Genomic DNA, 12,637 nt, shown 5'->3' on the forward strand with positions numbered 1-12,637 from the left:
ATTTTATGTTTATTTCCTGAACATCCTACTTTTCATATTATTAAATGTTCCCTCCCAAACTTCCCTTGAAACCTTGCGCCCTCTCTTAAACACATGACAAGGAAATGGAATAACCTGCCCACACCATATTTTAACGTTTCTATGCAGAATAGACAAGCCACTCTGTGGCTTTTCCTACAAAATATTTTAGAGAGGAATAAATTACATTAGATTATATTTCACTTGTAAACCATATTTGAACATAAGCCTCCAGGTGGGAAAGGTCAGGATTGTACATTAACCCTTTGAACCCAATATCCCCTTTGAAAGATGAAAGTTTGGCAATAAATGGACCTACAAGTTTTTGAATTATTTTGCATTTAAATCATGGTTTTCTTATTTTCATCCATCATTAACCTAATTGATCTCATTTAAACTTGCAAATTGTGGCACTGAACTTTCATGTTCAGAGATATCATTCTTTACTGTTTACAGTAACTATCCTTTATGTTTCATTTGTCTCAAGCATTCACTAATATGAAAAGCTTAAACAAGATAATTTTACTTATTAACATTGTGTTTACATAATTATTGAGCTAAATAATTAAATAGAATAACTTCTTACTTTTCATTCAATATGAAGAGGTGTACATGTACTAAAGCTGTATCTTTTAATTTGCTTACTTATTATTTCTATTTTTAACTGCATCTTACACTGGTAAATATGGAAATATCCCTTGTTTAAGGGAGAGAGAATGGAAAGCTGGCCACCAAAGTATTGAAATGAGGTATCTTTATTGTCCATTTTAACATTCACATTGTGATTCAGGAATAAATAAACCAAACTGTTTGAGTAAAACACCAGAAGAGTATCTCAACACGAGTGAGTCTTGGGTGGAAACCTGAATGTGTATAAAGGGTAAACTTATCTTGCAATGTAACAGGGAGTCAACTGGAAGATCTTGACATTGTCTCATTCTCAAGGTCACAGCGGTCCAGCAGAACATCTTCATTGAAAGAGAAAAGCAGGAACACCACTCAGTTGACCTCTAAAGGATGGGAGCATCAGTCACAAGAGACGGTACCTCTGTCAGACTCAGGTAGCCATTTAAGGAAACATCTAGCTTTTCCTCATGAGCTTTTAAAGGATTTAAACAGTTGACATATTTTCACTGAAGTGAAGGAAATCTCTGCTTGCTTAGACTTACAGAGATTGTCTACGATCAGAGAGGGAGGTTTTCTGAGACACCAAGGTCCTGTCTGCACATCACACAGAAAACATAACCCTCTTGCTTTTTAAGCAGGAACAAAAAGTGGCTTTAATCAGTAAGACCATCTAAGTTGTGAGATGAAGGGTGGATAGAGAAACCCACTTGAAAAGCTGAGATCTAAGAACCCAAGGTCCAGGACTCCTGTTCTGTAGGGATGGGGTACATCCTGAAAACAATATTGCTATAGCCAAGCCCAAGTGATCAAGATGCTCGGTGGTATCTTACACTAACCAGCTACTACCCTCCATTAACTCAGGATAGGAAGTATACTTCATTGCTAAGGATAAAGGACATATGTAAAAAAGATCCCTGAGACAGGCCAGTGCTGGAGCAAAACCCAGCACTCTTTGGTGTCTGAAGCAAAGATATTGCTCTCACAGCACCCACAGTCCTGACAAATCATTCAAAAAAAAAAAAAAAAAAAAAAAAGTTCTGATTTTCCCTCTTGTGACCTATTATTCATACCTGGCTTTGTCAGGTATGCTTAGCAGAAGGACTGATAGGAGATGACAGTTTGATAATGACTTAGTGACAGCTATACGATGATGACAGCAGACTGTTTCCTCAAAAAAAGAACACATAGCCTAAATGTGTCTTGTTCCCAGAGCTGTGTCTACAAACTCTGAAGAATAAAGCATTAAAGCCAACAAAAGCATTAGGAGTGTTTTGGTTTGGAACAAAACAATTCCGTTTCCTCAAAGGGAGATTTTCTTTGCCATTTGTTATGAACAGTATGCAATAGGATGGGCCATGCCAGAGAATGTGCTGCTGCATTTGTGCCATCACGTTACTCTTGAAAGAAGGCTTAAACTTGAGATATTGGCCACCTTCCACAAGTTCCAGAGGTCTCTGAGGTATCATAGTTCCCAAACACTCAAATTATTCTAAGATAAAATGGTTATAGCAAGACAGCAAATTGTGCTAATTTGAAACAGAGAACTGCAAAACCCTGGAAGTGCAAATCTCAAGCAAGTTCTTTCTTTTATGGCCCTAGAGAATTATGCCCTTGGAAAATCCAGGTCTTTCCACTGTATCAGAAGTTATAGGAGAATTGCATGCTTAAGCTTATTGACTAAAGATACAGTTAGTATCTTTAGTCATTTTCTCTCATGGCAAAGCCAGAACAAGTTTCAGTTCTTACAAACACTCCAGCTATTTTCACTGCTGACTCAACATACAGTTCATCTATATTTATTTGAGCTGGCTTAGTATTTTGGGGCCTTGTTAAAAATTAAATGAAAAATTGGAAGGCTGTGACACCTCATTATCCTAGACAGTAAACTATTTCCTGACTCTGGGGGTGTATCTCTTGCCAGACTGTCCATACAAAGATGGAGGCAGTGTGTAATCATGCCAATAATTCCCAGATTTTACTTTTAGCTAGCGTGTCTTTGAGGGTGTCACACGGCGTAATGAAGAGATTGTTATAAGCAAATGAGAATGACCAATAATGCTGTTGACTGCTCAGAAACCAAAAAAGTTCGGCATCAGTGAAGGAAACTTCTTCTAACTCTCACATTTCCTTCACTTTGGAAAAATATGTTCTCTGCCTAGACAGTACAAGCTACTTCCAAAAAAGGGAACTGTGTCTTTGTTCCTAAAGCATGGGTACCATCTAACTCCTGGGGAGTTCTGGGAGACACACCATAAGAAAACCCCAAACCTAATTAGAAGAAATAATTCTGAGGCCAAGGAAAAAAGGAGATAACTCACGCCAAAGTGCAAGAGCAAACATTTTTTTTAAACACAAAGTTGAGCAAAATAACTAAAGTAAGTAAAATAAAGCAGCACACTAAAAGAAAATTAAAATCTTAGGTCTTAGTTGAACAGCTTCGAAAAGACCAATGGTCTGCCTCAGCCACACAGTTGAAAGAAAATGAACGTGACACGTATTTTACCCATTTACAGTACAGAAGGACCATATGTAGGCAACAGGGAAAACTGTCCCTCTCCCCTCATAGTTTATCATAGCTAAGAGGTGTTCAAAAGGTGGTCCTTTTGCATGGGCACACTTCTGCCCCTTCTGAGCTACAAAAAGACAGCAAGTCCATGGTTGAGACAGTCACCCTGAACAGCCACTTAACATATTTTAAATGTAACTGATTCATTAGAACTAAACATTAAGATTTAAGGAAGACACCTTCTTTTCCTCTAAACACTGTTCTGATGTGCACCTGTGTTTTAGGCATTGTTTATAGACAAAGGGTCTAACGTATGACCTTTTTCTTGCCTTTTTTTTTAATAATGCCTTATTTCACATAGTACTATATGAGCGTATATTGTAATATATACTATATTTAATATATTATATTTTCACATATTCACACACACAGACATATCATATTTCATACATTTTCACTTATTTTTGTTCAGAATATGTAATTGTAGAAACTGTGTTCCAACAAAAACTTGAAACCAGCCAGGTAAAAATAATGGGCTAAACTCTCTTAGTGAGCATCAGGTAATGTAGCTCTTTGATAAAATTACTCTGCTTTACATCAGCAGACCTTCTAAACCCATCCTGTTGTCAGAGAAACCTCCGTTTGTTAATACACCAGAAATCACAGTAGTACGCTGTTGTTAGACACACACACACACACTCAATTTTCTACATGGCTGCACAAGTGCATTGCTGATTTGCTTATCTGTAGTCTGCTGCATTCGAGGCATTTTGTTTATTTAATTCAAAATCAATAAGTTTATTTCCCAGGCAATAATTCCATCATTCTCTTGGAATAGCTGCCTAATTTTAAAGTCAAGTTTGGACGTTCATTGCAAAAGAATCTAGTAACAACCCACAAATGAAGAAACAGCCTATTACACAAACAGTGTTGGAATAGCCTGTAGAAGGAAGTTAGCTGATGGCTATAGACTTGTCAGACCAACAATTCACTGCACATCTGTGTCTGCCAATACAGAATTTACTCAAAATTGCCTCTCTAGACATTTCTTTACATAACACATATTTAGCTTATTAGTGCTGTCATTTGGGAGTGTGGTCAGCTTTTGAGCAAAATCTCACTGAGTCCGTTAGCACGGATCACATCACAGCTGCCATTTTAGAATCACAATGATTAGGTTTGAAGTTCAAATGATTTGATTTCACTTTAAAGCTTCAAAAGCAGCCTCTGGGGCAGACTTACACAATTAATTTTTACTGAGGTCTGCTGGGTAATTTACTGTAGTCGGAGAATCTTCACTAAGGCAAGGTAATTACCACTGGGTAATTTTATGGCACTTTGTTCAGTAGCAAGCAACGTGTTGGCTGGCTTCTGCTGAGGTAAGACCTGGAGGAAAGTGAAGATGCTGCTTCTGGGAAACAACACATGTCTGAGACATTGAGGAGGGATGAACAGAATTCATTGACTTCCCACATGTGGGCCAGAAGTCGTACTTGCCCTCAAAATGTTTTTTTCAGGAGTGTGCATGAGGACTTATGCTATACAATCTCCCAAATATTGTACTGAGAAGCTTTCAAAATTGAGTACTGCACCTGTGATTCTTTAATAGAGGAACAAAGAATGCCTTCTTAGTTTAGCTCGAATGCAGAAGTAAACAATGAAATGAAATATCCCTTTGAGATTTGTATTTATCGCTTACAAGAAGCACTTCCTAATAATCAGTGGCAGCTAGTCTGACAAGCAAACTTCAGAGTAAAGCCACAGGGGGAACAAGTCTATTTTAGGTTTACTGTTGACAGTAAGGGTCAGAGGAAAAATAAACTCAGCAAGCAGTGTCATGCTACCACAAGCCTCTGCTGGCCAAGCAGAAACTAAATTATGGCCAAACCTTTCAGCACGACTGAAAAACTTGGTCAATTGGGCTGCCCTGCAGTGCACAGAGAATGAGATACAGATGGACAGGATTAAGCAGAAGTGAGACATAACATAAATTGGTGATAAATAAAGCTCAAAAGATTGGAGGAGCTAATTATCCCACAGTCTGGAGTGGGGTACAGTATGCTTACCCTAACAGCATCCCTATTATTTTAATATTTGAAGTCTGCAAAATTAATCTGGAAAGCCCTGTGAAAACAAGGACTGATCATGGTCTTCTTCAAGACATCCTTCTTTTGGTCAAGCTATAAATAATATAGGTAATCTCTACTTCTGGACCTAACCATTAAAAAACCAGAAAGGAGCAGCAGGAGGACTCAGACATTATTTCTATTACATACACATATAAAAATCAAAAGAAAATAAAAACTTTTTTATCTGAAAAGTTGTCCTGGTTTCAGCTGGGATAGAGTTAACTGTCTTCCTAGTAGCTGGTACAGTGCTGTGTTTTGAGTTCAGTATGCGAAGAATGTTGATAACACACTGATGTTTTCAGTTGTTGCTCAGTAGTGTTTCGACTAAGTCAAGGATTTTTTGGTTTCTCATGCCCAGCCAGCGAGAAAGCTGGAGGGGCACAAGAAGTTGGGAGGGGACACAGCCAGGGCACCTGACCCAAAGTGGCCAACAGGGTATTCCATACCGTGTGACATCACATCTAGTATAGGAACTAGGGGGAGTGGGGGCAGAGGGATCACCACTCGGGAACTAGCTGGGTGTCGATTGGCAGGTGGTGAGCAATTCCACTCTGCATCATTTGTACATTCCAATCCTTTTATTATTACTATTGTAACTTTATTAGTTATCATTATCATTATTAGTTTCTTCTTTTCTGTTCTATTAAACCGTTCTTATCTCAACTCACGGGTTTTGCTTCCTTTCCTAATTTTCTCCCCATCCCACTGGATGGGGGGGGAGTGAGTGAGCGGCTGCGTGGTGCTTAGTTGCTGGCTGGGGTTAAACCATGACAAAACTTTAGTCCTCAGCCTCATTTCATGTACTGTAATACTACTGGGGAAAGCTGATTTGATTGCTCTATCACACTAATAAAACCTAAGATTTGTGTAAGGGGAAGAAGAGGGAATAAAGTATATTCCATATTGATATCACTGCTGATGGCATTACTGGCTTTCATTTTGTTAAGTTTACTTCCTATTAAAGCTGATGATAAAAGCAGCTGTGTGGACTCATAAGCACCTCTATCTACATCTCTCCATGGACTCATTACAAATATCTTTTTCATATAGTGTCATCGTCTAGGACAGATTTAATTTTATTCTCTCTTTCACTAGGCATAAATAAAAACCTGTCATTCCAACCGTTGCATTGCTTTCCTTTTTCTCTACCATCCACTGCATCCACTGGATGCAAACACAATCCTATAATTCCTACTGTTCTGTTGTTTTCCTTTTCTTTGCTTTTTTTTTTTTTGTTTGTTTTGATGAAGCCACAAATGTTTTTTCCATTGTCAGGGGCTAGTTGTTTGAAACAAAGAAGACTTTTTTACTTTCAAGCATAATTATACAGGACAGAAATGACTAGACAATTTATTATTGCCCTTTTTTTCTAACCTGTGATGATACATGGATAATTTGTAAGGAGCATCCATGTACCACAGAAAAAAATCTTCTTATTTTAGGAAGGTGTTTAAAAACAAAATGTAGTTCTAGTGGGTGATGCCCGATCATTGTGCACCCATTCTCTGCCAAACTGGTGCTCATCTGTGCTGTTCTGTTTGACCATTTTAAGATACTTGCTTATTATTCTCCCATAGCTCTCTGCTGATCTGAAATACCCCTGGGACGTTCAGAACACGTACCCTACGGAGCAATGCCACACTGCTTGGTTGTGACTTTGGAGCCTACAGGACATCAGATTAACAAATTCTCCTGACTTTTCTCATGAGGTCCCATAACTCATCTGTTTTGTCAGCACTATTTTTGAACTGCTGTCAGGTGGCATTGAGGATATATTGGGTCAGCTCACATTGGGTCCTTTGAGCACGCCTCTCATTAATACAAATAGGATGTCTCTTATATGTTTGAAGTCTTATGGATTGATGGAAAAATGTCAGCAGCTTCCAGTGACTGCAGTAATACCCACAACGATGTAAGTAATACCAGGAGAATAAAATCAAGGGGCCCAGTTCCAGGGCGATGTACTCCATTTAGAGTCTTTGGGATTGCTCTAGTAAATCATACTTCTCCTCCTTTTCCTTCAAGGCTCTCTGCTGAGCCACACCATCAGTTCCCTGAATCTCCTTCTCTTTTATAAAGTTTTCTTTAGAAACTTGTCTAGCATAAGACTTCTGAGTATGTTGACCATGGAGATGCAGGTGGTAAGGAAAAGGACAGTAATAGCCTGTTCTTAGCCTCCTTGTCACCAGTAAAAAAATACTGCTTTCTCCATGGCTTTAAATGGTATTTCCACCCTCTCTTCTAAACTTGAGCTTCTTTTGGCACATTTCTCACTTACCTTTCTATGTATAATGACTCTATGCTAGTGCTGGAAAGCACTAAATTGATTGGTGGAAAATTAATGGAGCAAGCAGGAATGATAATTACTTGTGCATTGTGGCTTTTGATAAGTTGGAAATCTGAGGGGGCAGTAACATAAAGCTAGCTGGCAATCAGAAGTACAGGTGTTCTGCAGAAATCCAAATAGCTGTACCCCGAAGAATGGTGGGTATAATGAAAGTGAATATGAAAATGTCATCTGATGGCAAAAAGGTGTTCTCCTGAGTGTCTTACAGTTTATAAGTGAAAAAAAATGGACTCAAAGGACTTCAGAGTACGACACACAGATACATTGGCAGGTTCATTCAACTTTGAAACAATGCATTTTGGAAAACATCAAGTTTCCAGAAATCCTGTTGGAAAAAATAAGCCAATATACAGAGATACAAAACAACTGAAGTTTGGATTATCTAGAGTAACATCCTGTAGAGACAAGGCCTAAAAATAAATTGTAAAGGACTTTTCCTCCTGGACGTGTGTTACTAACTGCATTTCACCGAGTTTCATTAGCAGGACTCAAAGTTATCGAGGCAGTCTGCAGTTTGCTTCTTCGTGCCCTTGTTTCAAGTTTCTAGATACTTTCAAGGAAAATTGTGAACTACTATGATCTTGATTTTTAAGAACTCTTTCACATTGCTACAATGATAAACAAAAAAGACAAATGCATTTCCTCCCTACCGTTTTTCAAAGCAAACCAGGAACTCAGTCCCATAGTGTTTTCACTGGTAAAGCTCTCACTAAATTTTTTAGAGTTACTCCTGCAAAAACAAAACAAAGCAAAACAAAACAAAACAAAGCAAAGCAAAACAAAACAAAACAAAAAACAACCAACCAACCAAATGCAAACCAGAGAAGCTGGTAAAAGGAAGACATCATCTATCTGCACAATACCAGAGATTTTTATAATTTTCCCACAATAGAAACTCTGAAACAAAGCAAAACTATAAAAGCAAGCTTATATAACATGTATTACTTACAGTGTATTTCTAGAACTTGCATTGCTATCTGAGGTGTAGAGTTTAGGGACTCATGATCTACTCTGCAACTTACAACTGCACCATCATCACTGCGATCTGCTAGGAAATCCAGCGTGCTGCTGACTGTGAATGTTTTACGATTCGCATCTTCTTCTTTTAAGTATTTCACATCTGAAAGAAGGAATAAACAAACAGTTTTATCTCCAATATTTATAGGAAAAGTAGTCCAGCATAAGACAGCTAAATTATCTATCACATTTGTTGACAAAACATGTCTTTCATATCTGTATCGATCTCTTTAAAACAAAAGTAATTAAACTGTAGTTATTCCCCAGTTTGGTCTGATTGTCAGATCGGGAGATATATATTGAAAAAGAAAATTTTAAAATTGGTTATGTGATACTGCACTCAAACAGAAATTCCTTTAATCCTTATCTCTTATGTGTTTAGGTCCAAATTTTATATAATGTGGTCTTCTCCCACCCTCGCTTCCCTTACGTATTCACAGTGTCACTAAATGTTAAATTTTTTAAGTCCAAGCTTATAATCTTTTATAGTAATGCAATACATGGATATTACTGAAGCCATGTGAACTAAGGGTTGCATGCATGTAGTCACATTAATCCTGTGCTTACTTTATTCATTGCTTATTCTGTTGTTTGGCTACAATTATGCTAATTTATGAATTAAACTAAACCAAATTATAGCTATCAATGGTGAAGAACAACTGCAGATAGAGCATGTCATAGTATTTACTGGAATCTACAGATAGGTCCCAAGAAGACTGGAAATAAAATTACTTCAGAGACCTTCCACTCACTGCTTTATATCACACTAAATTGGCCTACTGTTTTTGTGCAGATTCAGTTAAAAATCTCTTTGAGAGTTTTCAGCCCAGATACTAGAGTTCAGGAGCTTACAGCTGTGCTTAAGAAGTATTCAACACAGCTCAAACTTAAGGTTCAAATTCAGAAAGTGGTGTTGTAGGACATACATGTTAGATCAGAACTGAAGATCCAAAAGACTGAGCATTTATTTTTAAAAGTTTTAATATATTAGCTGCAACATGAGATCTTCTTACACATACTTTAGAATTGTTTTTCTTGGTTCCCAACCACTTACAATACTTATTGATTTTCATTTATTTCAGAAAAATAGGAAGCTCATTATATTGATTTGTTACAATGAAAGCTTTAAAAGACATATATAAGCATATATATATTAAATTACACTGAGATTGCATGTCTTCTGTGTCCTACAAAAAGAAAAAGTGAGAGGTCTCAGTATGACAAATTATACTAAATCCCATTAGAGAAGAAGATGACCTAAATAAAATTTCCATGAAATATCAATTTTAGAAAGCAAGTCTTAAATGGCTTAAGCTACAGCTTTTTATATTAAAAATACCTCTGAAATCAGAAAGGTGGTCTTTTTTCATTGTCTCCAGATAGATGAAGACACCATGTAGTTATATGATTTCCATTTTTCCGTAAGAAATAAATATTTCTTGCATACAAGCATTTTATGCCTGTTGGCTGCTAAGCTTTAAGAGATTTCAATTTCTGCCATGGTGACTATTAGTATTTAGGGAACAGGAGGTGACACAAATATTGACCAGGGCTAAAGCAAAGTTATTATAATCAAACAACAAATGTCTTCACTAATATTTAAAGCAAACACATGAGATTTTGTTCCCAGAATTAGGTTTCCAAATTTAATAATAAGCACCTCCATAGATAGCCTTCTGCTTATAAGTAATGTACACATCCCTTTGCTTACTGACTTCAAGTGGAGGACAGACAGCTCCTGAAAACATCAACGAGTTTAATTTCAGTGAGAGGTTGTGGATGCTTAATCCTTTAGAAAAACAAAAGCAGTTAATTTCCTAAACGGATGTTTAGAAGCCTTTCTCTGGACATCTATTGTTTGGAAGAGTTCAACTCTTAGAGATAATTATGTCTGTAAAAAGGATGGTGATACTATTCTCTAAACTGTTGACATCCTCATCAACAGAAATACTTAGCTTGTCCACTTTTATCAGCTGCATCTTCTTAGATGTTTATTCATAGCAAAATGAAGGTGTGATTGCAATATATGCTAACTGAATGTAAGCCCACCAGGATGTAAGAGCAGTGGAGATCAGGTACTAAGTATGTTACCATACGCTAGTATTCAGAATATTTACCCACGGGTTTTACAGAATTTTTAAACATGTCTACTGTAGTCCATTATTTTATTTATGTTCTTGCTACTCCTCTCTCTCCTAAATACCCCCTTATCTATTACAGAGGGACTTTCTCTGGAAATCACAATAATGAAACAGGTTAGGGGCTGACTAGATAGAAAGCAGCTTTATAGAAGAGGAACTGGGGGTCTTGAGGACAAGTTGAACGTTAGTCAAGTGTGCCTTTACAGGGTTGAAAGCTAAAAAACGACTGTCCTGTGTTAATAGTAGCATATCCAGCAAGTCAAGGGAAGTGATCCTTCCCTATTCAACACTTGTGTGGCTGTATTTAGAGTACCAGGCCCAGTTTGGGGCTTTCTGGTACAAGAAAGATGTTGACAAACCCGAGCAGGTTCAGCCGGAAGCCATAGAGGCGGTCAGTGGAGGGAGCATACTATGCACAAGGTCAGCTTAAGATAGTTGGGTTTGTTCAACCTCAGGAAGAGAAGACTACAATCAGATCAAACTGCTGCCTTCAAGTACCTCATGCATGGTCATAGAGAAGAAAAAGCCAGAGTTCTCTCAGAGTTGTACAGCAAGAGTTGAGGGGCAATGAACACAAGTCACGCCAAGGCAACTTCTGATTATGTATCACGAAATACCTACATATAAGGAAAATTCTCCATAATAAGGGCTTTCAAATACTGAAACATCTAGCCCACACAGACTATGGAATCTCTGTCCTTGGAGATTTTTCAAAATTGAATTGGAGAAGACCTTTAGCAACCTGATCTAACCTTTGAACAGAGGCTGGGCCGTATGAAATCTAAGGGTCAACTATGGGCCCACCTCTATGACTCTGCCAGTTAGGTGCACATACAGGTATGCTTGTATTAACTAATGCTACTTTGTATTTCATAAGTGTAGATGTTTGATAGTGAAAATAATAAATAGAAATGATAGAATGTCTATCATTCACTCTTCATTGCTGTTTAGTCTGGAGAAAAGGAGGCTGAGGGGAGATCTTATCGCTTTCTACAAGTAACCTGCAAGGAGGTTGTAGTGAGGTGGGTGCTGGTCTCTTTTATCAAGTAACTGGTGATAGGACAAGAGGAAATGGCCTCAAGTTGTGGCAGGGGAGGTTTAGATTGGACATTAGGAAAAATTTCTTTCCTGAAAGGGTTGTCAGGCATTGGAACAGGCTGCCCGGGGAGGTGGTTGAATCCCTGGAGGTATTCAAAAAGCGCATAGACAAGGCACTTCAGGACATGGTTTAGTGGGCATAGCTGATGGTTAGATTCGATGATCTTGAAGGTTTTTTCCAACCTAAATGATTCTATGATTTATGAAAGCACATATTTGTAACATCCATGTAGAAACATCAATCTTTTTAAAAGACAGTTCTGCTGTTTTTACAAGGCAAATATAATTTTTGTTTACATTTAAAATAGAGTTCTGAAATGAAATGGCCTTGTTATCTAAAAAAATCTTATCTTCATTTTAGAGGCTTACTAAGACAAAATGTTCAGTGCCTCTCTGAAATCTTTGGGCGTACTAAAAATATATAAATGAATTCAAAATGTCTTAATCTGTTGCAACAAAACAAAGTGGTATTATTTTATTTATTTTTGAAGCTAAATTTTTCTAGGCAAAAAAAAAAAAAAAAAAAGAAAATCCATTTAAAAAAATATTCCTGAAACTAAAAGTAATGTTTTACATAATATTGTTGAAAGAGTATGTAACAAATTTTGTTGAAAAAATAAGTGTTTTTTTTTTTAAAGTATGTATTTAGATTCTCTGATATTTTTGCTTTTAATAATTTTCCAGAAACTTCACCAAAATGCTAAACTGCAGCTGGCTTTGTTAATTTGGTGCATATATGAGAGACAGAACACTA

General features: G+C 37.2%; 1 protein-coding gene across 4 annotated transcripts in view; it reads right to left on the minus strand.

Moving 5' to 3' along the window:
- Positions 1-12,637, minus strand: part of CADM2 (cell adhesion molecule 2) — a 677,296-nt gene that overhangs the window by 106,850 nt on the left and 557,809 nt on the right. For all 4 annotated transcript variants that reach the window (XM_049825025.1, XM_049825026.1, XM_049825024.1 and 1 more), the window contains one exon: positions 8,577-8,747. In XM_049825025.1, coding sequence (XP_049680982.1) covers positions 8,577-8,747 — 171 coding nt within the window. The remainder of the gene's footprint in view (positions 1-8,576; positions 8,748-12,637) is intronic.

Source organism: Accipiter gentilis, chromosome 21 (genome assembly GCF_929443795.1).
Source record: "Accipiter gentilis chromosome 21, bAccGen1.1, whole genome shotgun sequence".
NCBI lineage: Eukaryota > Metazoa > Chordata > Aves > Accipitriformes > Accipitridae > Astur > Astur gentilis.